Genomic DNA, 23,622 nt, shown 5'->3' with positions numbered 1-23,622 from the left:
CTGCCTTCAAAAGGCTCCGGCGGGCAACACTTCCTCCCCGAAGGGAAAACAACCTCGTGAAGACGGCGATGGCCGGAGCTCGAGGAGAGAATGGAGGCGTCGCTTGCAAGGTGGGAAGGAGTCTCGCCGCCCTTCTGGAGGCCTTGTCGCCTGGCTTTCTTGGCCTGAAGTGTGGGGTTTAAACCAAGGCTGGATGGCCATCTGTCAGGGGTGCTTTGAATGCAATTTTCCAGCTTCTTGGCAGAATGGGGTTGGACTGGATGGCCCATGACTGTGAGAGCCGTTCAGCAGTGGAACTCTCTGCCCCAGAGTGTGGTGGAGGCTCCTCTTTGGAAGCTTTGAAACAGAGGCTGGATGGCCATCTGTCAGGGGTGCTTTGAATGCAATATTCCTGCTTCTTGGCAGAATGGGGTTGGACTGGATGGCCCATGACTGTGAGAGCCGTTCAGCAGTGGAACTCTCTGCCCCAGAGTGTGGTGGAGGTTCCTCTTTGGAAGCTTTGAAACAGAGGCTGGATGGCCATCTGTCAGGGGTGCTTTGAATGCAATATTCCTGCTTCTTGGCAGAATGGGGTTGGACTGGATGGCCCATGACTGTGAGAGCCGTTCAGCAGTGGAACTCTCTGCCCCAGAGTGTGGTGGAGGCTCCTCTTTGGAAGCTTTGAAACAGAGGCTGGATGGCCATCTGTCGGGGGTGATTTGAATGCAATATTCCTGCTTCTTGGCAGAATGGGGTTGGACTGGATGGCCCAGGAGGTCTCTCCCAACTCTAGGATTCTGTGATTTAGATTTACAAGTCAGAGCCAGAACTCAACAAGTGGTTGACACAGGCCTGGGCCAACTTTGGCTTTTGCTTCAGGTGTTTTGGACTTCAACTCCCATCATTCCTAACAGCCTCAGGCCCTTTCCTTTTCCCCCTCATCTGCTTAAGTGGGTCATGGGGGCCCTGTGTGTCAAGTTTGGTCTTTATCCGTCTTTGTTGGGGGCCGCAGTGTTTTCTGGGAAATGAAGGGTTTGAAAGTACTACAAATCCCATCATCCATTGTCCATCCTCCCCTAAACCTCACCAGGATGTAAAGGGGGTCATGGGGGTTATGTGTGCCAAGTTTGGTCTTGATCTGTCATTGGTTGAGGGTCTCAGAAAATGAGTGGAGGTACTTCAAGTTCCATCATCCATGGTCTGCCCTCCTCCAAACCACAGTAGGATGTAGAGTGGGTCATGGGGGCTCTGTGTGCCAAGTTTGGTCTTTACCGGTCTTTGTTGGGGGCCACAGTGGTCCCAAAAGGGATGTTTTTTAAATACTTTTTAAAAGTTCAAACTCCTCCATTATTTTAAGTCAGATAAAGCTGAGGGAGACATAGTTTGAAAAGGGAATTTTCAGGGATGCTTTCAGTGACCGTAAGTCCCATATGTCCTGATTTGCTGCCATATGTGCCTGCTTTTTTGGAGAGGGCCTTTGCAAAAATGCTGATTTGTAAAGAAAGAGCTTCCAAGGACCAGAGTTGGACAGAAAATATTTATTTATGACACTTATATGCCGCTCTTCTCGACCCGAAGAGGACTCAGAGTGGCTTACAAGTTATATATACATACAATATATTATATTATTGGCATAGCACAATATTAGCATTACATATTACTATATTATACTATACCACTATAATGCAATATCATTAGTAATATTACATGTATGGTAATATAAAATATATAATTACTATATAATTATATTTTATTATTAGCATTATTGTATTACAATATTATGATCAATAGTACGTGTACATACAATATATTATAATTATTAGCATTGTGCAATGTTAGTATTATATGTTACTATATTGTACTCTACCACTATACTGCAAGGAGCCCCAAGTGGCGCAGTGGGTTAAACCCCTGTGCCGGCAGGACTGAAGACCGACAAGTCGCAGGTTCGAATCCAGGGAGAGCACGGATGAGCTCCCTCGTATCAGCTCCAGCTCCTCATGCGGGGACATGAGAGAAGCCTCCCACAAGGATGATACAAACATCAAATCATCCAGGCGTCCCCTGGGCAACGTCCTTGCAGACGGCCAATTCTCTCACACCAGGAGTCACTCCTGACACGACAAAAACAAAAAACAAAAAAAAAAAACTATACTGCAATATTATTATTTCATGTAATATATAATAATAGTAAGGTTTCCCCTTATGTACCTTCGAGGATCTTAAGATTGTCCGGAGAGGCCCTGCTCTCGGTCCCACATCATCACAAGCACGGCTGACGGGGACGAGAGACAGGGCCTTCTCAGTGGTGGCCCCTCGGCTATGGAACGCCCTTCCCATGGAGATTAGATCGGCTTCTTCGCTTTTAAGACATGGCTATTCGAGCAGGCATTTGCGAATACTGAGTAACAGACACAAGAACGGAATCAACTACAAGATGGATTGGACATTGTTTTAATGAGTATTTATTGAATTATGTTTTATTACAGCTGTTGTGATTTTATTGATGTTGAAGTTTTTATATTGTAACTGTGTTTTTGGTGGTATTGAATTTTGCCTTGTAAACCACCTCGAGTCGCCGGAAGGCTGAGAGGGGCAGTATACAAATATTGTAAATAAATAAAATAATATACCATTATAATATACAATTATTATATCATATTATTAGTAGTATATTGTATTATACTCTCAATCTCTGGATTGAGAGCAGTACGTGTGAAAAAGATCTTGGAGTCCTTGTGGACAACAAGTTAAACATGAGCCAACAATGTGATGTGGCAGCAAAAAAAGCCAATGGGATTTTGACCTGCATCAATAGGAGCATAGTGTCTAGATCTAGGGAAGTCATGCTCCCCATGCTCTATTCCGCTTTAGTCAGACCACACTTGGAATATTGTGTCCAATTCTGGGCACCACAATTCAAGAGAGATATTGACAAGCTGGAATGTGTCCAGAGGAAGACGACTAAAACGATCAAGGGTCTGGAGAACAAGCCCTATGAGGAGCGGCTTAAGGAGCTGGGCATGTTTAGCCTGAAGAAGAGAAGGCTGAGAGGAGACATGATAGCCATGTATAAATATGTGAGAGGAAGCCACAGAGAGGAGGGAGCAAGCTTGTTTTCTGCTTCCCTGGAGACTAGGACGCAATGGAACAATGGCTTCAAACTACAAGAGAGGAAATTCCATCTGAACATGAGGAAGAACTTCCTGACTGTGAGAGCCGTTCAGCAGTGGAACTCTCTGCCCCGGAGTGTGGTGGAGGCTCCTTCTTTGGAAGCTTTTAAACAGGGGCTGGATGGCCATCTGTCAGGGGTGATTTGAATGCAATATTCCTGCTTCTTGGCAGGATGGGGTTGGACTGGATGGCCCATGAGGTCTCTTCCAACTCTTTGATTCTATGAAAGTGATAAAAGCCTTGCAACCCCATTTGGGGGTGTGACAGACCTTTTATGCTCCATGCATTGTGTCCCCATTGCTAGGAGGAGTGCCAGAGAGCCATTGCCTCTACATTTTGGTGCCCAATGTGGGACTGGTGTTGTGGATGAGGATTGGAAGCATGGAAGGGGCTCTCAGGACCCACAGCCAAACCTCCTTTTGGGCACCAGGCCAGTGGGGCAACGCCTATGTGAGAGTCAGGCGCCTGCAACTAAACCAGCCGCGTGGGTGTTTGTTGCTGGCTTGACATCCTCAGGAGATACGGCTGTTTAAATCACTGCAGACGCTCCAGACAAAAGCCGCCAAGGAAGGGCGTGCATGCGTATGAGAGATCTCATGTTCCTGTGATGTGGGGTAGAACCTAGTCAGAAAGTGTGCCAAGTTTGGTCCAAATCCATTAAGCCATGGAGGAGTTTTTGTGGGACAAACCAACCAGTATTGACATGCATACAGGCAGCCCCCAAATAATGAACAAGATTGGTTCTTGTATTTAAGTTGGATCAGGTACTTTTTAAGTGTAACTCCAGCCATACACACACACACACATACACACACACATACACTAGCCATCCCCTGCCACGCGTTGCTGTGACCCATTCTGATGGTCATTGGGGTTCTTTGTGGGAAGTTTGGACCAATTCTATCGTTGGTGGGGTTCAGAATGCTCTGTGATTGTAGGTGAACTATAAATCCCAGCAACCACAACTCCCAAATGTCAAGATTCTATTTCCCCCAAACTCCGCCAGTGTTCACATTTCGGCATATTGAGTATTCGTGTAGAGTTTGGTCCACATCCATCATTGTTTGAGTCCACAGTGCTCTCTGGATGTGTTGTTCATTCATTCAGTCGTCTCCGACTCTTCGTGACCTCATGGACCAGCCCATGCCAGAGCTCCCTGTCGGCCGTCACCACCCCCAGCTCCTTCAAGGTCAGTCCAGTCGCTTCAAGGATGCCATCCATCCATCTTGCCCTTGGTTGGCGCCTCTTCCTTTTACCTTCCACTTTCCCCGGCATCATTGTCTTCTCTTCTCTGGATGTAGGTGAACTAGAACTCCAAAATTAAAGGACACTGCCCACCAAACCCTTCCAGTATTTTTTGTTGGTCATGGGAGAACTGTGTGCCATGTTTGGTACAATTCCATCGTTGGTTAGGTTCAGAATGCTCTTTGATTGTAGGTGAGCTATAAATCCCAGCAACTACAACTCCCAAATGTCAAGATTCTATTTTCCCCAAACTCCGCCAGTGTTCACATTTGGGCATATTGAGTATTTGTGTAAAGTTTAGTCCAGATCCCTCATTGTTTGAGTCCACAGTGATCTCTGGATGTAGGTGAACTATAACTCCAAAATTAAAGGACACCAAACCCTTCCTGTATTTTCTGTTGGTCATGGGAGAATTGTGTGCCAAGTTTGGCTCAATTCCATCGTTGTTTAGGTTCAGAATGCTCTTTCATTGTAGGTGAACTATAAATCCCAGCAACTACAACTCCCACATGACAAAATCATTTTTTTTGAGTGAAGGTCATCCCTTGGGGAGATGGTAAGGTAGGTAGTCCCCTGACATTAAGTCCAGTCATGTCTGACTCTGGGATATGGTGCTCATCTCCATTTCTAAGCCGAAGAGCCAGTGTTGTCCGTAGACACTTCCAAGGTCATGTGGCCGGCATGACTGCATGGAGCGCCCTTACCTTCCCGCTGGAGCGGTACCTATTGATCTACTCACATTTGCATGTTTTCGAACTGCTAGGTTGGCAGAAGCTAGGACTGACAGCGGAAGCTCACGCCGCTCCCCGGAATCGAACCTGCGACCTTTCGATCAACAAGTTCAGCAGCTCAGTGCTTTAACCCACTGCGCCACCGGGGGCTCCTTGGGGAGATGGTAGCGGGGTACAAATAAAGATTATTATTATTATTATTATTATTATTATTATTATTAATTTTACACTATTAAGCTGTTTCTCTGGCATTGGAGAGGGATTGGCTGGTGACTACTGGAACAGCACTTTGGTTTTCTCGATGTTCAATGACAGGCCGAGCTTCTCGTATTCTTCTGCAAAGGTCTTGTAGGTCTTCTTCTGAATGTGCATAGACAATGTTGTCATCAGCATACCAGAGTTCTATAATAGATGTTGTAACCTTGGTTTTGACTTTCGGTCTGCTGAGGTTAAATAGATTGCTACTTGTCCGATAGATGATTTCCACTCGGTCAACAAGATGAAGTATCATAGCGATGAAGATGGAGAATAATGTTGTGGCAATAATAACACATCCCTGTTTGACACCTGATTCCACCTTAAATGGGTCACTTTGGGAGCCATTGCTGTCCAAGATAAGATGTGATTCCTTATCATTCTGGCTATTTATTTATCGTGTCATCAGCAGCTATTGTATTACAATTCTAACAGAGCAAAACAAACACACAGATTAAAAAGGAAAAAAGAAAGAAAAAAAACACACAGATTTTGCAAATTTGGTAGTTGGTTAAATGTCCTTTGACCAGTATCTGGCCACTTGGAGAGCCTCTGGGGTTGCCGCAAGAAGGTCCTCCCTTGTGCATGTGGCAGGGCTCAGAGTGCATTGCAGCAGGTGGTCAGTGGTTTGTTCTTCTCCGCACTCGCATGCCGAGGATTCCACTTTGTGGCCCCATTTCTTAAGATTGGCTCTGCATCTCGTGGTGCCAGAGCGCAATCTGTTCAGCGCCTTCCAAGTCACCCAGTCTTCTGTGTGCCCAGGGGGGAGTCTCTCATCTGGTATCACCCATGGATTGAGGTGCTGGGTTTGGGCCTGCCACTTTTGGACTCTCGCTTGCTGGGGTGTTCCAGCGAGTGTCTCTGTAGATGTAAGAAAACTATGTCTTGATTTAAGTCTTTGACATGCTGGCTGATACCCAAACAGGGAATGAGCTGGAAATGTCTCTGCCTTGGTCCTTTCACTATTGGCTGCTACTTCCCGGCGGATGTCAGGTGGTGCAATACCGGCTAAGCAGTGTAATTTCTCCAGTGGTGTAGGGCGCAGGCACCCTGTGATAATGCGGCATGTCTCATTAAGAGCCACATCTACTGTTTTAGCGTGGTGAGATATGTTCCATACTGGGCATGCATACTCAGCAGCAGAGTAGCATAGCGCAAGGGCAGATGTCTTCACTGTGTCTGGTTGTGATCCCCAGGTTGTGCCAGTCAGCTTTCGTATGATGTTGTTTCTAGCGCCCACTTTTTGTTTGATGTTCAGGCAGGCTTCTTGTAGGTCAGAGCACGGTCCAAAGTGACTCCCAGGTATTTGGGTGTGTTGCAGTGCTCCAGTGGGATTTCTTCCCAGGTAATAATCCTCAGAGCTCGGGATGCTTGTCTGTTCTTAAGGTGAAAGGCGCATGTCTGTGTTTTAGATGGATTAGGGATCAGTTGGTTTTCCCTGTAATAGGCAGTAAGAGCACCTAGAGCTTCGGAGAGCTTCTGTTCTACCATCTCAAAGCTCCCTGCTTGAGTGGTAATGGCACGATCATCAGCATAGATGAAGCTCTCTGTCCCTTCTGGCAGTGGCTGGTCATTTGTGTAGATGTTGAACATGGATGGAGCAAGCACGCTCCCCTGAGGCAGGCCGTTCTTCTGCTTCCGCCATCTGCTTCTCTGGCCCTGGAACTCAACAAAAAAGCTCCTGTTTTGTAGCAGGTTTCCTATGAGGCGGGTGAGGTGGTCGTCCTTTGTGGTATTATACATTTTTCTCAGGAGGAGGCGGTGGTGGTTCACAGTATCAGAGGCTGCGGACAGGTCTATGAAGACCGCTTCTGTGATCTGCTGCCTTTCCAAGCTATCTTCTATGTGCTGGGTCAGGTTCAGCACTTGTGATGTGCAGCTTTTGCCTTTCCTGAAGCCAGCTTGCTGTGGGATCAGACAGGGGTCTATTTTTTCCATAATTCTATGCAAAATAAGAGTCTCCAGAACTTTGTAGAGGTGGCACAACAGGGAGATTCTGGCTGACATTTATAAACTTTTGAGCAATCTTTCTCTCTTGCTCTTTTTGTGCAGTTGGAGTTTGCCGTCCAGATGACCTGCCAGAATTGTGTGGAGGCTGTTCAGAAGACTCTGAAAGGAGTGCCAGGTGAGAGAAAGAGCAGGAGCAATTCCAGGAATATGTAGTTGCACAACCTTTGGACCTCGCGGGTGTTTCGGACTTTAGCTCCCAGAATTACTGCACATTAGAGAAGTTGACCAAAGCTGGAGATGGAATGATAGAATCCTAGAGTTGGATGAGACCTTGTGGGCCATCCAGTCCAACCCCATTCTGTCAAGAAGCAGGAAAATCACATTAAAATGGCACACAGCCTCTGTTTTCAAAGCTTCCACCACACTCTGGGGCAGAGAGTTCCACCGCTGAACAGCTCTCCTTACAGTGAGGACGTTCTTCCTAATATTCAAGTGGAATCTCTTTTCTTTCTTGTAGTTTGAAGTCATTGCTCCATTGTGTCCTAGTCTCCAAGTTAGCAGAAAACAAGCTTGCTCCCTCCTTCCTATGACTTTCCCTCACATATTTCAACATGGCCATCATGTCTGCTCTCATAGAGTCCAAAACACCTGGAAGACCACAGGTTGGATGCTACCTGGAGATACTAGGTTCTTGTGGGTTTTTTCGGGCTATATGGCCATGTTCTAGAGGCATTTTCTCCTGACGTTTCGCCTGCATCTATGGCAAGCATCCTCAGAGGTAGTGAGGTCTGCTGGAGTTAGGAAAATGGGTTTATATATCTGTGGAGCCCCCGGTGGCGCAGTGGGTTAAAGCACTGAGCTGCTGAGCTTGTTGATCGAAAGGTCGCAGGTTCGATTCCGGGGAGCGGCGTGAGTTTCCGCTGTCAGCCCTAGCTTCTGCCAACCTAGCAGTTTGAAAACATGCAAATGTGAGTAGATCAATAGGTACTGCTCCGGCGGGAAGGTAACAGCACTCCTTGCAGTCATGTCGGCCACATGACCTTGGAAGTGTCTACGGACAACGCTGGCTCTTCGGATTAGAAATGGAGATGAGCACCACACCCCAGAGTCAGACATGACTGGACTTAATGTCAGTGGACTACCTTTACCTTTACCTTTATATCTGTGGAATGACTGGGGTGGGGCAAAGAGCTCTTCTCTGCTGGAGTTAGGTGTGAATGTTTCAACTGACCACCTTCATTAGCATTTGAAGGCCTGGCTGAGCCTGGGGAAATCTTTTGTCCATGGCTCCAAATGGTAATGGTGTCATCCACATAGAGACCACCAAACGCAGCATTGCCCAGACACGCATCAAGGAACATGAAAGGCACTGCAGACTACTTCAACCAGAGAAGTCAGCCACAGCAGAGCACCTGATGAACCAGCCTGGACACAGCATACTATTTGAGAACACAGAAATGCTGGACCACACCAACAACCACCATGTCAGACAATGCAGAGAAGCCATTGAAATACACAAGCATGTGGACAATTTCAACAGAAAGGAGGAGACCATGAAAATGAACAAAATCTGGCTACCAGTATTAAAAAACTCTAAAATTACAACAGCTAAACAGCAGAGAGGAAACAACCAGGCACATCTTAACACCTCTCAACAAAAGATTCCCCCAGGCTCAGCCAGGCCTTCAATGCTAATGAAGGTGGTCACTTGAAACATTCACACCTAGCTCCAGCAGAGAAGAGCTCTTGGCCCCACCCCAGTCATTCCACAGATATATAAACCCATTTTTCTAACTCCAACAGACTTCACTACCTCTGAGGATGCTTGCCATAGATGCAGGCGAAACGTCAGGAGAGAATGCCTCTAGAACATGGCCATATAGCCCGAAAAAATGCACAAGAACCTAGTGATTCCAGCCATGAAAGCCTTCGACAATACCTAGAGATAGATGGGCATTCTACCATGACCTCAACATTTAGTACTTCATTTAGTAAACCTCCTGTTTAAGGAGCTCCACTGGCTGCCATTCATTTTCCGGTCCCAATTCAAGGTGCAGGTCCTTACCTACAAAGCCCTGAACGGTTTGGGACCCGCCTACCTGCGTGACCACATTTCTGTGTACGAACCCACACAATCTCTTCGATCATCTGAGGAGGCCCTGCTCGCGCTCCCACCTCCATCGCAGGCGTGATTGGTAGGGACGAGGGAGAGGGCCTTCTCGGTGGTGGCCCCCCGACTCTGGAACTCACTCCCCAAGAACATCAGGCATGCCCCAACTCTGGCAGTCTTTAGGAGGAGCCTGAAAACGTGATTGTTCCAGTGTGCCTTCCCAGAATAAGGAAACTCCCGGCAATATGTCCTCTAAATGCACTTTATTGTTGATCAATAGCCAGTGTCTGCATGCCCATCCATCTCCGAAAACTCAATCCTAGTCATATTTCACCTGTTCATGCTCAGCATTATTTTTAAATTTTAATTATTACATTTGGCCCAGCCATAGGTTTTTAAACGTCGTTGTGTTACTGTTAATGTTTATTGCTTATTTTCTGTTATGAGTTTTATTTTTATTGTTTTGTATTTCTTGTTGTTTTTATTATTGATGTATTGTGGGCTCGGCCTCATGTAAGCCGCACCGAGTCCCTTGAGGAGATGGTAGCGGGGTATAAATAAAGTTTTATTATTATTTAGTAGTATTGTATTGTATTGTATTATTATTGTATCCCGAGCTCTGAGGATTACCTGGGAAGGAATCCCACTGGAGCATTGCAACACACCCAAATACCTGGGAGTCACTTTGGACTGTGCTCTGACCTACAAGAAGCACTGCCTGAACATCAAGCAAAAAGTGGGCGCTAGAAACAACATCATACGAAAGCTGACTGGCACAACCTGGGGATCACAACCAGACACAGGGAAGACATCTGCCCTTGCGCTATGCTACTCTGCTGCTGAGTATGCATGCCCATTGTGGAACACATCTCACCACGCTAAAACAGTAGATGTGGCTCTTAATGAGACATGCCGCATTATCACGGGGTGTCTGCGCCCCACACCACTGGAGAAATTACACTGCTTAGCTTGTATTGCACCACCTGACATCCGCTGGGAAGTAGCAGCCAATAGTGAAAGGACCAAGGCAGAGATATTTCCAGCTCATCCCGTTTGGGTATCAGCCAGCACGTCAACGACTCAAATCAAGACATAGTTTTCTAAGATCTACAGAGACACTTGCTGGAACACCCCAGCAAGCAAGAGTCCAAAAGTGGCAGGCCCAAACCCAGCACCTCAATCCATGGGTGATACCAGATGAGAGACTCCCCCCCTGGGCACACAGAAGACTGGGCGACTTGGAAGGCGCTGAACAGACTGCGCTCTGGCACCACGAGATGCAGAGCCAATCTTAAGAAATGGGGCTACAGGGTGGAATCCACAGCATGCGAGTGTGGAGAAGAGCAAACCACAGACCACCTGCTGCAATGCACCCTGAGCCCTGCCACATGCACCATGGAGGACCTTCTTGCGGCAACACCAGAGGCACTCCAAGGGGACAGATACTGGTCAAAGGACATTTAACCAACTACCAAGTTTGAAAATCTGTGTGTTTTCTTTTTCTTTTTAATCTGTGTGTTTGTTTTGTTCTGTTAGAAGTGTAATACAATGGTATGGTTGCTGATGATACGATAAATGAATTGTATTCTGACTTCTCTCTATATTTTGCTCCAGGTCTCCAGGTTCTAGATGTTCAGCTGGATTCCCAGACAGTGCTGGTGGAGACCAGCCTTGGCACCGAGGAGGTCCAGAACCTTTTGGAGAGGACCGGGCGCAAAGCCGTGTTGAAAGGGATGGGGAGCACTGTGCCAGGTACGTCCCAGCCCCATTTCCCTCCTGGGTCATTGTGCAGAAGTTATTCATACTTTGCATGTTTTAAACTGTATATATATGTGTTTGGGTTAGCTATAGTAACACTGGAGCAGCCTATTTCAGAGATCCTCAGTCAGCATTGCCTTGGAGACCAAGGCAAGCTGGCAGAAGGAGAAGTGGGAGGAGCAAGTGGAGAGAGTTTTGAAAACAGACAGTTTGAGAGGCAGTTAGGAGTTGATTCTGTATCTGAAAGGAGTAAAAGAGAGGAAGTGAAGAGTAGAGTGGGAGAGTGAAGTGTGAGCAAAGAATTGTGGCTTTGGGAAGCCTGAATAGCTACTGGAGGTTTCTCAGTCTAAGGAGGCTGAAAGGAGAAACATAGCCAGGAGAAACATAGCCAGGAGCAGGATTCAAAACGATCTTGACAGATTAGAGAGATGGGCCAAAACTAACAAAATGAAGTTCAACAGTGACAAATGCAAGATACTCCACTTTGGCAGGAAAAACGAAATGCAAAGATACAGAATGGGGGACAATGCCTGGCTCGAGAGCAGTACGTGTGAAAAAGATCTTGGAGTCCTCGTGGACAACAAGTTAAACATGAGCCAGGAATGTGATGTGGCGGCAAAAAAAGCCAATGGGATTTTGGCCTGCATCAAGAGGAGCATAGTGTCTAGATCTAGGGAAGTCATGCTACCCCTCTATTCTGTTTTGGTTAGACCACATCTGGAATATTGTGTCCAGTTCTGGGCACCACAATTCAAGAGAGATATTGACAAGCTGGAATGTGTCCAGAGGAGAGCGACTAAAATGATAAAAGGTCTGGAGAACAAGCCCTATGAGGAATGGCTTAAGGAGCTGGGCATGTTTAGCCTGAAGAAGAGAAGGCTGAGAGGGGATATGATAGCCATGTATAAATATGTGAGAGGAAGCCACAGGGAGGAGGGAGCAAGCTTGTTTTCTGCTTCCCTGGAGACTAGGACGCGGAACAATGGCTTCAAGCTTCAAGAGAGGAGATTCCATCTGAACATGAGGAAGAACTTCCTGACTGTGAGAGCCGTTCAGCAGTGGAACTCTCTGCACCGGAGTGTGGTGGAGGCTCCTTCTTTGGAAGCTTTTAAACAGAGGCTGGATGGCCATCTGTCAGGGGTGATTTGAATGCAATATTCCTGCTTCTTGGCGGGGTTGGACTGGATGGCCCATGAGGTCTCTTCCAACTCTTTGATTCTATGATTCTTTAGTCAAGGGAAAGTCTAAAGGATAAGCTTCTTAATTTATTTGATCAAGGAAAGATCAAATAGGGAAGATATTCCTGTACTGAAACATTGTTTATTAACAAGAGCTTCACCTCAGTAAGATACTGTCTAACCTGGAAGAGTGAAATGTTTAACTAACCAAGTATTATTCAAAGTTCTATAAAATAAGTTACAACTTGTAACCACATGCTTTGTACTCAATAAACCAGTTATCTTTTGTTGGAGACAGTCTCACCTCCATCCATTCTGCGTCTGTATTGCCATATCTCACAGTGATACCTCATATCTCATGTTGGTGGCAGTTACCATAGATTACATATAACAATTGGCCTCCACTATACCAGTTGGTGGCAGAATTCAGAGAAATAAACAATACATCTCCCTCTACTCTTCTGTCACACGACAGCACTGTGTGCTTTCTCTCCACTCTGATCACCTCCTCACAGTCATGCTTCTCGCTCTTTACGCAGCAAACCTTAAAGTAGCTTTAAAAAATCATTAATTACACAATAAACAGATCTATGACTACCAAGTAAATTTACTTTACTTACTTAGGCAATCCCTCAAAGCCCAAGGATGATGGTCCTCCGAGTGTAGTGTCTTGGCGGTGGGTCTGTAGGTGACTATGGAGTCCTATTATTGACACGCATGTTCTCCCACAGTAAGGTGGAAGGTGGACCCAGTCAGGGTTGGCTTTTTTACAGCTTTTCTATTCCGCCCTTCTCACCCCGCAGGGGACTCAGGGCAGATTACAATGTACACATATATGGCAAACATTCAATGCCAATTTTTGACATACAAACATATACAGACATACACAGATGCTATTTAACTTTTCTGGCCACCGGGGAGCTGTCGCTTTTATTGTCCATCTGACGCTGATGAAGCACTTCCGCATTCCCCGCATGCTTCCTCGCTGGAATGCTTTGCTGGAGTCTTCTTTATGGCCTCATACTACTTAACTGTTTTTAATTTGCTTTAGTTATTGTATTGTTGTATGGTGTTTTGAGGCCTTGGCCTATGTAAGCCGCATCGAGTCCTTCGGGAGATGCTATCGGGGTACAAATAAAGTAATAATAATAATAATAATAATAATAATAATAATAATAATAAATCAGTTAATTTAGCCTCCCCACACTTTTTAAGGTGGTACCTTATTTTCCTGCTTGACAGATGCAACTGTCTTTCGGGCTGCAAAGGTCGACAACAGGCTACACACGATTGGTTGGAAACCCACTCCAACCCGAGCTGGTTTCGAACTCATGACCTTTTGGTCAGAGTGATCTTAATGCAGCTGACACTCAGCCAGCTGCGCCATAATCCCGGCTTGATAGGCCTTCCTCTTGGCATGTTTCTCCCTTTCACCCTCCATTCGTGCCTCTTCGAATTCCTCAGCACTGCTGGTCACAGCTGACCTCCAGTTAGAGCGCTCAAGAGCCAGGCCTTCCCAGTTCTCAGTGTCCATTCCACAGTTTTTAAGGTTGGTTTTAAACCCATCTTTCAATCTCTTTCCCTGTCCACCAATGTTACATTTCCCGTTCTTGAGTTGGGAGTAGAGTAACTGCTTTGGGAGATGGTGATCTTTGGACATTCGGACAACGTGGCAAGTCCAGCAGAGTTGATGGCAGAGGAGCATCCCTTCCCCTCATTTCTTTTGAAAACCCTCCTATCAGACATATCATTACTTTGTTCATGCCCAGCGTTTATTTTGTTAAATTTTAAACTATGACATTTGGCCCGGCCATAGGATTTTAAATCCTTGTGTGTTAATTGCTTATTGTTTATTGGTTATATGTGATTTATATTAATTGTATAGCATTTGTATTGTTTTTGTTTATTGCTTTCTTGTATTGATGTGTTGTTGGGCTTGGCCTCATGTAAGCCGCCCCGAGTCCCTTGGGTGGCGGGGTATAAATAAAGATTATTATTATTATTATTATTATTATTATTATTATTATTATTATTATTAAATGCTGGTGGTCTTTGCTTCATCCAGCACGCTGACATTTTCCCACTTGTCTTCCCAATAGATTTGCAGAATTTTTCAGAGGCAACCGTTCTAGGAGTTGAGTGTGACATCTGTAGACAGTCCACGTTTCGCAGGCGTAAAGCAGGGTTGGGAGGACAATAGTTTTATAAACAAGCCCCTTGGTCTCCCTACGGATGTCCAGGTCCTCAAACTCCCTGCTTCATTTGGAAGAATGCTGCACTCGCAGAGCTCAGACGGTGTTATATTTTGGCATCAATGTTGACTTTGGTGCAGAGGTGGCTGCCAAGGGAGCGGAAATGGTCAACATTTTCTAATGTTATACCATTAAGCTGTATTTCCGGCATTGGAGAGGGATTGGCTGATGACTGCTGGAAGAGCACTTTGGTTTTCTCGATGCTCAATGAGAGGCTGAGGTTCTCATATGCTTCAAGGTGTTTAGAGTGGCCTGTAGGTCTTCTTCTGAATGGGAACAGACTATGTTGTCATCGGCATAATGGAGTTCTATAACAGATAGCAGCTCTGACATTCTCCATACACCGTCCCTATCCTTCCCATGGACCAGAGAGGCGGGTGGAAAGCTCCACTGTCACAAGTTTTGGCTTGAAATAGATCTCCTATATAGCAATATTTTGCTGCTGTTGTAAATAATTGTCCTGCTTTGGTTAGACCACACCTGGAATATTGTGTCCAGTTCTGGGCACCACAATTCAAGAGAGATATTGACAAGCTGGAATGTGTCCAGAGGAGAGCGACTAAAATGATAAAGGGTCTGGAGAACAAGCCCTATGACGAGCGGCTTAAGGAGCTGGGCATGTTTAGCCTGAAGAAGAGAAGGCTGAGAGGGGATATGATAGCCATGTATAGCCATAGAACAAGCTCTATGAGGAGCGGCTTAAGGAGCTGGGCATGTTTAGCCTGAAGAAGAGAAGGCTGAGAGGAGACATGATCGCCATGTATAAATATGTGAGAGGAAGCCACAGGGAGGAGGGAGCAAGCTTGTTTTCTGCTTCCCTGGAGACTAGGACGCGGAACAATGGCTTCAAACTACAAGAGAGGAGATTCCATCTGAACACGAGGAAGAACTTCCTGACTGTGAGAGCCGTTCAGCAGTGGAACTCTCTGCCCCGGAGTGTGGTGGAGGCCCCTTCTTTGGAAGCTTTTAAACAGAGGCTGGATGGCCATCTGTCAGGGGTGATTTGAATGCAATATTCCTGCTTCTTGGCAGAATGGGGTTGGACTGGATGGCCCACGAGGTCTCTTCCAACTCTTTGATTCTATGATTTACTTTTACTAGGCAGTGTTTTCCTTATGTCTTTGTTCCCATGTTGCCGGATTAATCATTTACATAGAACAAAAATGCCGCCAAGCTACTCAACTTGCTGACCAAAAGGTCAGCAGTTCGAATCTGGGGAGTGGAGTGAGCTCCTGCAGTTACCCCAGCTTCTGCTAACCTAGCAGTTAGAAAGCATGCAAATATGAGTAGATCAATAGATACCGATTCTGCGGGAAGGTAACGGCACTCCATGCAGTCATGCTGTCCCCATCACCTTGAGGTGTCTACGGATAACGCCGGCTCTTTGGCTTAGAAACAGAAATGAGCACCGCTCCCCAGTCGGACACGACTAGACTTAATATCATGGGAAACCTTTACCTGTGTTGGAAACTGCTTTGAGTCCCCTCATAGGGAGATAATGCAGGAAATAATTAATTAATTAATTAATTAATTATGCAGGAAATAATAAATAAATAAATAAATAAATATGCAAAGCTTTGGACAGAACGTTAATAAATCCTACAATTATTTATTTATTTCGAGGTTTTATATACCGACCCTCTCACCTTCAAAGAGGGATTCGGACCGGTTCACAACACGTGTTAACATACAATAACAACACAATGCCACTTCATAACACGATTAAAATATCAAGGGCTCTAGGCTTCAGCTCTCCTCTTTTCTGCCAATTGGCTTCGAAACAAATAGGCCATTACCCTCATTTCCTATATAACGGAACCCTTGCATCAAAAATATTTAATAGAGAGTAAAGAAATGTCAAATCAAATCATTTATTTCGGTCATTGACCAGCACAAAAAAAAGTCAAATTACAGGATATTTGGATTTGTGTAACCCTGTATTTTCCTTCTTAACACCATCAGGCAATGCGGCCGTGGCCATGGTATCCGGCCTTGGCCCGATCCAGGGGGTGGTGAGGTTCTTGCAGGTCTCCCCCGAGAAATGCCTAGTGGACGGGACCGTCGATGGGCTGGAGCCGGGACCACACGGCCTACATGTCCACGAGTTTGGAGACCTCAGCGACACCTGCGACAGGTAAAAAAATGCAGGGGGGGGGGTGTTCTGGAGTCCCTTTGAGCTTTGTGAATAGCGTCCATGTTTGGAGATATAACAAAGATGAACGACAATCTTGGACAGAGGGGGAAGGCAATACCACCTCTGGTCACCAGTGTGAAGGGTTTAACGTTCAGCTGGACACTACTTTAACCAGGATAAATGACTATGATGAGGGGGAAAGACTCTCTTATCCCGCCTCAGTAATACTGTTAAGTGACCAACTGTGCTAACGATGTAAATGACCGATGTAATAGGTAGATTCGCCGCCGCCACCTCAATTATATGTCTGAGGAAAACATAAGTGTGAATGTGAAATTGGTAAATTAGGTTCAAGCCCTTTGTTCTGAAATGGATTTGTCTTTGAACTAGCTGAGATCTAATGGGTTACACAGACCGAGGCAGACACCAGTTTAAAATGAATCAATAACAGGTTTATTTAAACTTGGTGAACAAATCAACTCTTAATAAGAGTGGCACAAAAGCGTAATGCGTTTCAGAGGCTTAGCTGGTTAGACAGATAGTCTTCTCTTAAGACTTTAACTTTTGTCTCCTGTGAGTTCCTTGCTTCACACTGTTCACTAACTCTGACACAGTGTGTCCCTGAGAACAGCCCACTGACTGCCTCACAGAGCAAACAGGCTTTCCTACACTGACCCTCCTAAGTACAGTGATTCAGGAACCTTTGCCTTCCCTATGCTCTAATTCCAAGGCTCACTTCAAAAGTTCTCTCTGTCTAAATTCCTCTCAGCTCCCTCTTCCTAACTATCCTTCTACACTCTTCAATGTTTAAAGCCCTTCTCCTCAGCTTGTCAAAAAGACACAGCCTTTTTCCCTCTAAAAGCTAACTCCTCCCCTGACTGCTCTAGCCAATCAGGAGTCGGCTGACTCCTCCCTCTTGCCTCTTAGCTCTCCTGCCTATCTCTCAACATGTCAGCTACTGACTTTCCAGGCTTCGGCCTTCCTGGCAAAAAGGTTAGATTCATCACAGGAGACTTGTCTTCTATAGAATATCTAATTTCCTCTTTGTTTCCACGCAGCTGTGGGGACCATTTCAACCCCGATGGGGAATGCCACGGAGGACCGCAGGATGAACACCGGGTCAGTTGTGCACATTACTTTGCACTTCTTCAATGAGATCTGGAAGCATAGAGATGCCCACATCTAGGGCTGGCACCCACAGAGGTTGAGAGATCTGTTGGAAACTGATGATCTTCACAGATTAGAGAGGTGATTGGCCAAAACTAACAAAATGAAGTTCAACAGGGAGAAATGCAAGAGACTCCACTTAGGCAGAAAAAATAAAATACAAAAATACAGAATGGGAGACAATGCCTGGCTCAAGATCAGTACGTGTGAAAAAGATCTTGGAGTCTTGTGGACAAGAAGTTAAACATGAGCCAACAATGTGATGTGGCGGCAAAAAAAGCCAATGGGATTTTGACCTGCATCAATAGGAGTCTAGTGTCTAGATCTATGGAAGTCATGCTCAACCCTCTATTCTGCCTTGGTTCACATCTGGAATAGTGTCCAATTCTAGGCATCACAATTGAAGAGAGATATTGAGAAGCTGGAATGTGTCCAGAGAAGGGCGACTCAAATGATCAAGGGTCTGGAGAAAAAGCCCTATGAGGAGCGGCTTAAAGAGCTGGGCATGTTTAGCCTGAAGAAGAGAAGGCTGAGAGGAGACATGATGAGGGCCATGTATATATATGTGAGGGGAAGTCATAGGAAGGAGGGAGCAAGCTTTTTTTCCTGCTGCCCTGGAGACTAGGACGCAATGGAACAATGGCTTCAAACTACAGGAAAGAAAATTCCACCTGAACATGAGGAAGAACTTTCTGACTGTGAGAGCTGTTCAGCAGTGGAACTCTCTACCCCAAATTGTGATGGAGGCTCCTTCTAAGGAGGCTTTTAAACAGAGGTTGGATGGCCATCTGTTGGGGGTGCTTTGAACACGATTGTCCTGCTTCTTGGCAGAATGGGTTGGACTGGGTGGCTCACGAGATCTCTTCCAACTCTAGGATTCCATGAAACGAGGCAAATGGGGTATATATACCTGTGGAATGATGGCCAGCTAACACCTCCCCACAAAGGATTGCCCCAGGCAGGGAGCAGTCAGGCTTTAAAGCTGCAAAGCCATTCAATGCTAATCAAGGTGACCATTTGCAACATTCACACTTGCCTCCAACAGACAATTATTTATTATTATTATTATTAACTTTATTTGTACCCCGCTAGCACCTCCCGAAGGACTCGATGTGGCTTACAAAGGCCAAGGCCTCAAAACACAACACAATACAACATCTAAAGCAAATTAAACAGTTAAAAGCAATATTAACGGGAAGTTAATATTAACGGGAAGCAAGGGAAGTGAGTGGAGGTACTGCAAGTCCCATCATTCTCCCACTCTGGGCATTCCACACATCTATAAGCCCCACTTGCCTAGTTTCCAACAGACCTCACAACCTCTGAGGATGTTTGCCATAGATGTGGGTGAAATGTCAGGAGAGAATGCTTCCAGAACAGTTAAAAGCAATATTAACGGGAAGTTAATATTAACGGGAAGCAAGGGAAGTGAGTGAAGGTACTGCAAGTCCCATCATTCTCCCACTCTGGACATTCCACACATCTATAAGCCCCACTTGCCTAGTTTCCAACAGACCTCACAACCTCTGAGGATGTTTGCCATAGATGTGGGTGAAATGTCAGGAGAGAATGCTTCCAGAACAGAACGCTCAGAGCAACCCTGTGATTCCAGCCATGAAAACTGCGACATCGTTTTTAAACGTTGGGATGTCTAAGTGGCACATAAATGGCAGTGAATAGGTTGTGAATCTTAAATTATTGAGATGTAACAGCAAGTCTCTCTCTTTGCAGCATGCCGGGGATCTGGGTAATATTATGGCTGCAGAGGATGGAAGAGCTTCCTTCCGGATTGAAGACGGCCGACTGAGGGTAGAACGTGAATCCAGTGGAAGCTCCTTTTTTAGAGGCTGGATATGGTCATCTGTCGGGAGGGCTTTGATTGTGCTTTTCCTGCATGAAGGCAGAATGGGGTTGGACTGGATGGCCTTTGGGGGTCCCTTCCAATTCTTTATTATTCTATGATTCTAGGTCCAGGATATCATTGGACGCTCCCTGGTGATTGATGCGGGGGAAGACGACTTGGGCCGTGGATGCCATCCACTCTCAAAGGTCACGGGAAATTCGGGAGACAGGTGAGATGATTTCAGCGGGTTTTCAAGGGGAAACTGTTGGCTGCAATCGCCTGGCATTTCTTCTCTGTATTAGAATACACTGTATATACTCGAATATAAGCCTAATTTTTCAACCCCTTTTTTCGGCTGAAAAAACTCCCCTCGGCGTATACTCGAGTCAAGGTTATTTATTATTTTACTCTGTTATTAGTATTATTTTTCTTTCGTGTATTATTTTACACTCTTTATTATTATTATTACATTTACAGTATTTTACCCTATTATTATTATTATATTTATTATTTTACACAATTTATGATTATTATTACATGTATTATTTTACTTTATTATTGCATTTATTATTTTACTCTATTATTACATTTATTATTTATAGTAAATGTTTAGGCCTTCTGCTGCTCATTAAGTATTTTGCACTAGCTGGCATCTAGGGGAGCCCCATATGAAGTGTGTCGCAGCAGTCAAGCCGGGAGATTTGGAAAAATGCATGAGTCGAATGCATAGATCTGGACCTTATTTCCCCTGTTTTTAAAATGTGCACTTGTGTTTGTAACTGTTTTTCTGATGTTGTTGATTTTAATGTTCTCATTTTATTTTATTGTGTATGTTTGTATTTTTGGGCCTGACCCCTTGTAAGCTGCCCCGAATCCCTGTTGTTATTATTATTATTAACTACTACTACTACTACTACTACTAGCCGTCCCCTGCCACATGTTGCTGTGGCCCAGAGGGGTCATCAAAGATAATCAGAAAACACAGTATTTTCTGTTGGTTGTACGGATTCTGTGTGGGAAGTTTGCCCCAATTCTATTTTTGGTGGAGTTCAGAATGCTCTTTGATTGTAGGTGAACTATAAATCCCAGCAACTACATCTCCCAAATGTCAAGGTCTATTTCCCCCAAACTCCATCTGTGTTCATATTTGGGCATATGGAATATTCGTGCCAAGTTTGGTCCATATTCATCATTGTTTGAGTCCACAGTGCTCTCTGGATATTGGTGAACTACAACTCTCAAAGTCAATGCCCACTAAACCTTTCTAGTGTTTTCTATTGGTTATGCGAGCCCTATGTGCCAAGTTTGGTTCAATTCCATCGTTGGTGGGGTTCAGAATGCTCTTTGATTGTTGATGAACGGTAAATCCCAGCAACTACAACTCCCAAATGACAAAAGCAAATTTTTTGAGTGAAGGACATACATTGGGTTGGTAGGTGTCTTGTGTCCAAATTTGGTGTCAATTCATCCAGTGGTTTTTGAGTTCTGTTAATCCCACAAACGAACATGACATTTTTATTTATATAGATTATTACTTGAAACACAATGCGACTGTCACCTGGTATGGCGACATCTATAATCCATTATTATTATTATTATTATTATTATTATTATCATTATTACTTGAAACACAACAAGATGAGTCCACAGCAGACACTCTGCTGGCTGTTGAATTGGATCACACGTCGGACACTTCCCAAGTGCAAATGCAAAGATACAGAATGGGTGATGCCTGGCTTGAGAGCAGTACGTGTGAAAAAGATCTTGGAGTTAAACAAGTTAAACGTGAGCCAACAATGTGATGTGGCGGCAAAAAAAGCCAATGGGATTTTGGCCTGCATCAAGAGGAGCATAGTGTCTAGATCTAGGGAAGTCATGCTCCCCATGCTCTATTCCGCTTCGGTTAGACCACACCTGGAATATTGTGTCCAATTCTGGGCACCACAATTGAAGGGGGATGTTGACAAGCTGGAATGTGTCCAGAGGAGAGCGACTAAAATGATCAAGGGTCTGGAGAACAAGCCCTATGAGGAGCGGCTTAAGGAGCTGGGCATGTTTAGCCTGAAGACGAGAAGGCTGAGAGGGGATATGATAGCCATGTATAAATATGTGAGGGGAAGCCACAGGGAGGAGGGAGCAAGCTTGTTTTCTGCTTCCTTGGAGACTAGGACGCGGAACAATGGCTTCAAACTACAAGAGAGGTGATTCCATCTGAACATTAGGAAGAACTTCCTGACTATGAGAGCCGTTCAGCAGTGGAACTCTCTGCCCCAGAGTGTGGTGGGGGGCTCCTTCTTTGGAAGCTTTGAAACAGAGGCTGGGTGGCCATCTGTCAGGGGTGATTTGAATGCAATTTTCCTACTTCTTGGCAGAATGGGGTTGGACTAGATGGCCCAGGAATTCTCTTCCAACTCTAGATAAACTTCCTGACTGTGAGAGCCGTTCAGCAGTGGAACTCTCTGCCCCGGAGTGTGGTGGAGGCTCCTTCTTTGGAAGCTTTTAAACAGAGGCTGGGTGGCCATCTGTCAGGGGTGATTTGAATGCAATATTCCTGCTTCTTGGCAGAATGGGGTTGGACTGGATGGCCCATGAGGTCTCTTCCAACTCTTTGATTCTATGACTGTGTGATGTATCGGCGAATAATGCGTGCAGATCCCAATAAGGTGGCCTTTTGCAGCTGGCAGATGGTAATTTTGTCAGCGCCGATTGTGTTTAAGTGCAGGCCAAGGTCTTTAGGCACTGCACCCAGTGTGTCGATCACCACTGGTTTGTGCCAGAGTTTTTGCAGTTCGAGCTTTAAATCCTATTATTATTATTATTATTATTATTATTCTGTCTTGCCTTACCTTTGCAGAGTGGCCTGTGGGATCATTGCCCGTTCCTCCGGCCTCTTCCAAAATCCCAAGAAGATCTGCACCTGCGACGGAGTGACGCTTTGGGAGGAGCGAGAGCGGCCCATGGCGCTTTTGGGGAAGAAGACTGGCAACCCACTGGCCCCACATCTCTAGAATGCCAAGCTTTGGGTCTTATATGGTAGGATTTTCAGAAAGAGAGTGGCCATAACAGTAATTGAGAATGCATATGATGGTGATAGCTTCCCGTCCCCATAAAAGAGCCTTCCCCAACCTGGCAGTTCAATCCCAATCATTGCTGGTAGGAGAGCGATGGGAATTGTAGTTCAACACGCTGCTAAGGCATTAAGCTATGGCAGACGGCAGTAATGTTGGGGAAAAGGCACATTCCATCTTATTTCGTACTAAGAACGAGACGCTTTGAAATCGTATCTCTTTCGTTCTACTTTTTTTAATCCACTTTCCGTCTTTATTTTGCATCTGACTGCAAAAAGCTGTACTTTTTCTAGAGAGACTTCCAAAATGAACCCTGTTGAATCTTGCTTATTGATGAAAAAAGCAAAAAAAGAGATTTTGAATGGAGCTGATGTACTTGTATACAAACGGAAAATAAAACCAACTTTCTGATATTTGGTGTTTCTCCCAGCAATGATGTGCCTTTTCGCAAAAAAGTCTCAGAAAGGATCTAGAGGGGCGATCATTAAAGAACTTCCTGACTGTGAGAGCCGTTCAGCAGTGGAACTCTCTGTCCCGGAGTGTGGTGGAGGCTCCTTCTTTGGAAGCTTTTAAGCAGAGGCTGGATGGCCATCTGTCAGGGGTGATTTGAATGCAATATTCCTGCTTCTTGGCAGAATGGGGTTGGACTGGATGGCCCAGGAGGTCTCTTCCAACTCTTTGATTCTATGATTCCCCTGAACCACTTCCTGTGGATGGAGAGTAATAAAACTTGGCCCAGTTCCGAGTCCTTCTCTCCATGGGTGCCACTAAGGGACAC

The 23,622-nt window shown here is 45.3% G+C and overlaps 1 protein-coding gene across 1 annotated transcript; it reads left to right on the top strand.

Moving 5' to 3' along the window:
• Positions 1-2: 2 nt before the first annotated feature.
• CCS (copper chaperone for superoxide dismutase) lies at positions 3-23,257 on the top strand. The gene is made up of 8 exons (XM_060758383.2): positions 3-110; positions 7,437-7,509; positions 11,059-11,196; positions 16,595-16,766; positions 17,825-17,885; positions 19,665-19,742; positions 19,902-20,005; positions 22,631-23,257. The coding sequence occupies exons 1-8, from the start codon at positions 69-71 to the stop codon at positions 22,782-22,784; spliced, it is 822 nt and encodes a 273-aa protein (XP_060614366.2). The 5' UTR covers positions 3-68; the 3' UTR covers positions 22,785-23,257.
• The last annotated feature ends 365 nt before the right edge of the window (positions 23,258-23,622 follow it).

Source organism: Anolis sagrei, chromosome 12 (genome assembly GCF_037176765.1).
Source record: "Anolis sagrei isolate rAnoSag1 chromosome 12, rAnoSag1.mat, whole genome shotgun sequence".
Classification (NCBI taxonomy): domain Eukaryota; kingdom Metazoa; phylum Chordata; class Lepidosauria; order Squamata; family Dactyloidae; genus Anolis; species Anolis sagrei.
This window is presented reverse-complemented; position numbering and strand designations above follow the sequence as displayed.

What these genes read in the sequence shown, in the direction of transcription:
- CCS (XM_060758383.2), top strand. Translation starts at nt 69, where the DNA reads ATGGCCGGAGCTCGAGGAGAGAATGGAGGCGTCGCTTGCAAG. An exon ending in GATGGGGAGCACTGTGCCAG is followed by an intron (nt 11,197 to 16,594) that starts GTACGTCCCAGC and finishes TAACACCATCAG; the next exon opens with GCAATGCGGCCGTGGCCATG. An exon ending in ACGGGAAATTCGGGAGACAG is followed by an intron (nt 20,006 to 22,630) that starts GTGAGATGATTT and finishes TTACCTTTGCAG; the next exon opens with AGTGGCCTGTGGGATCATTG.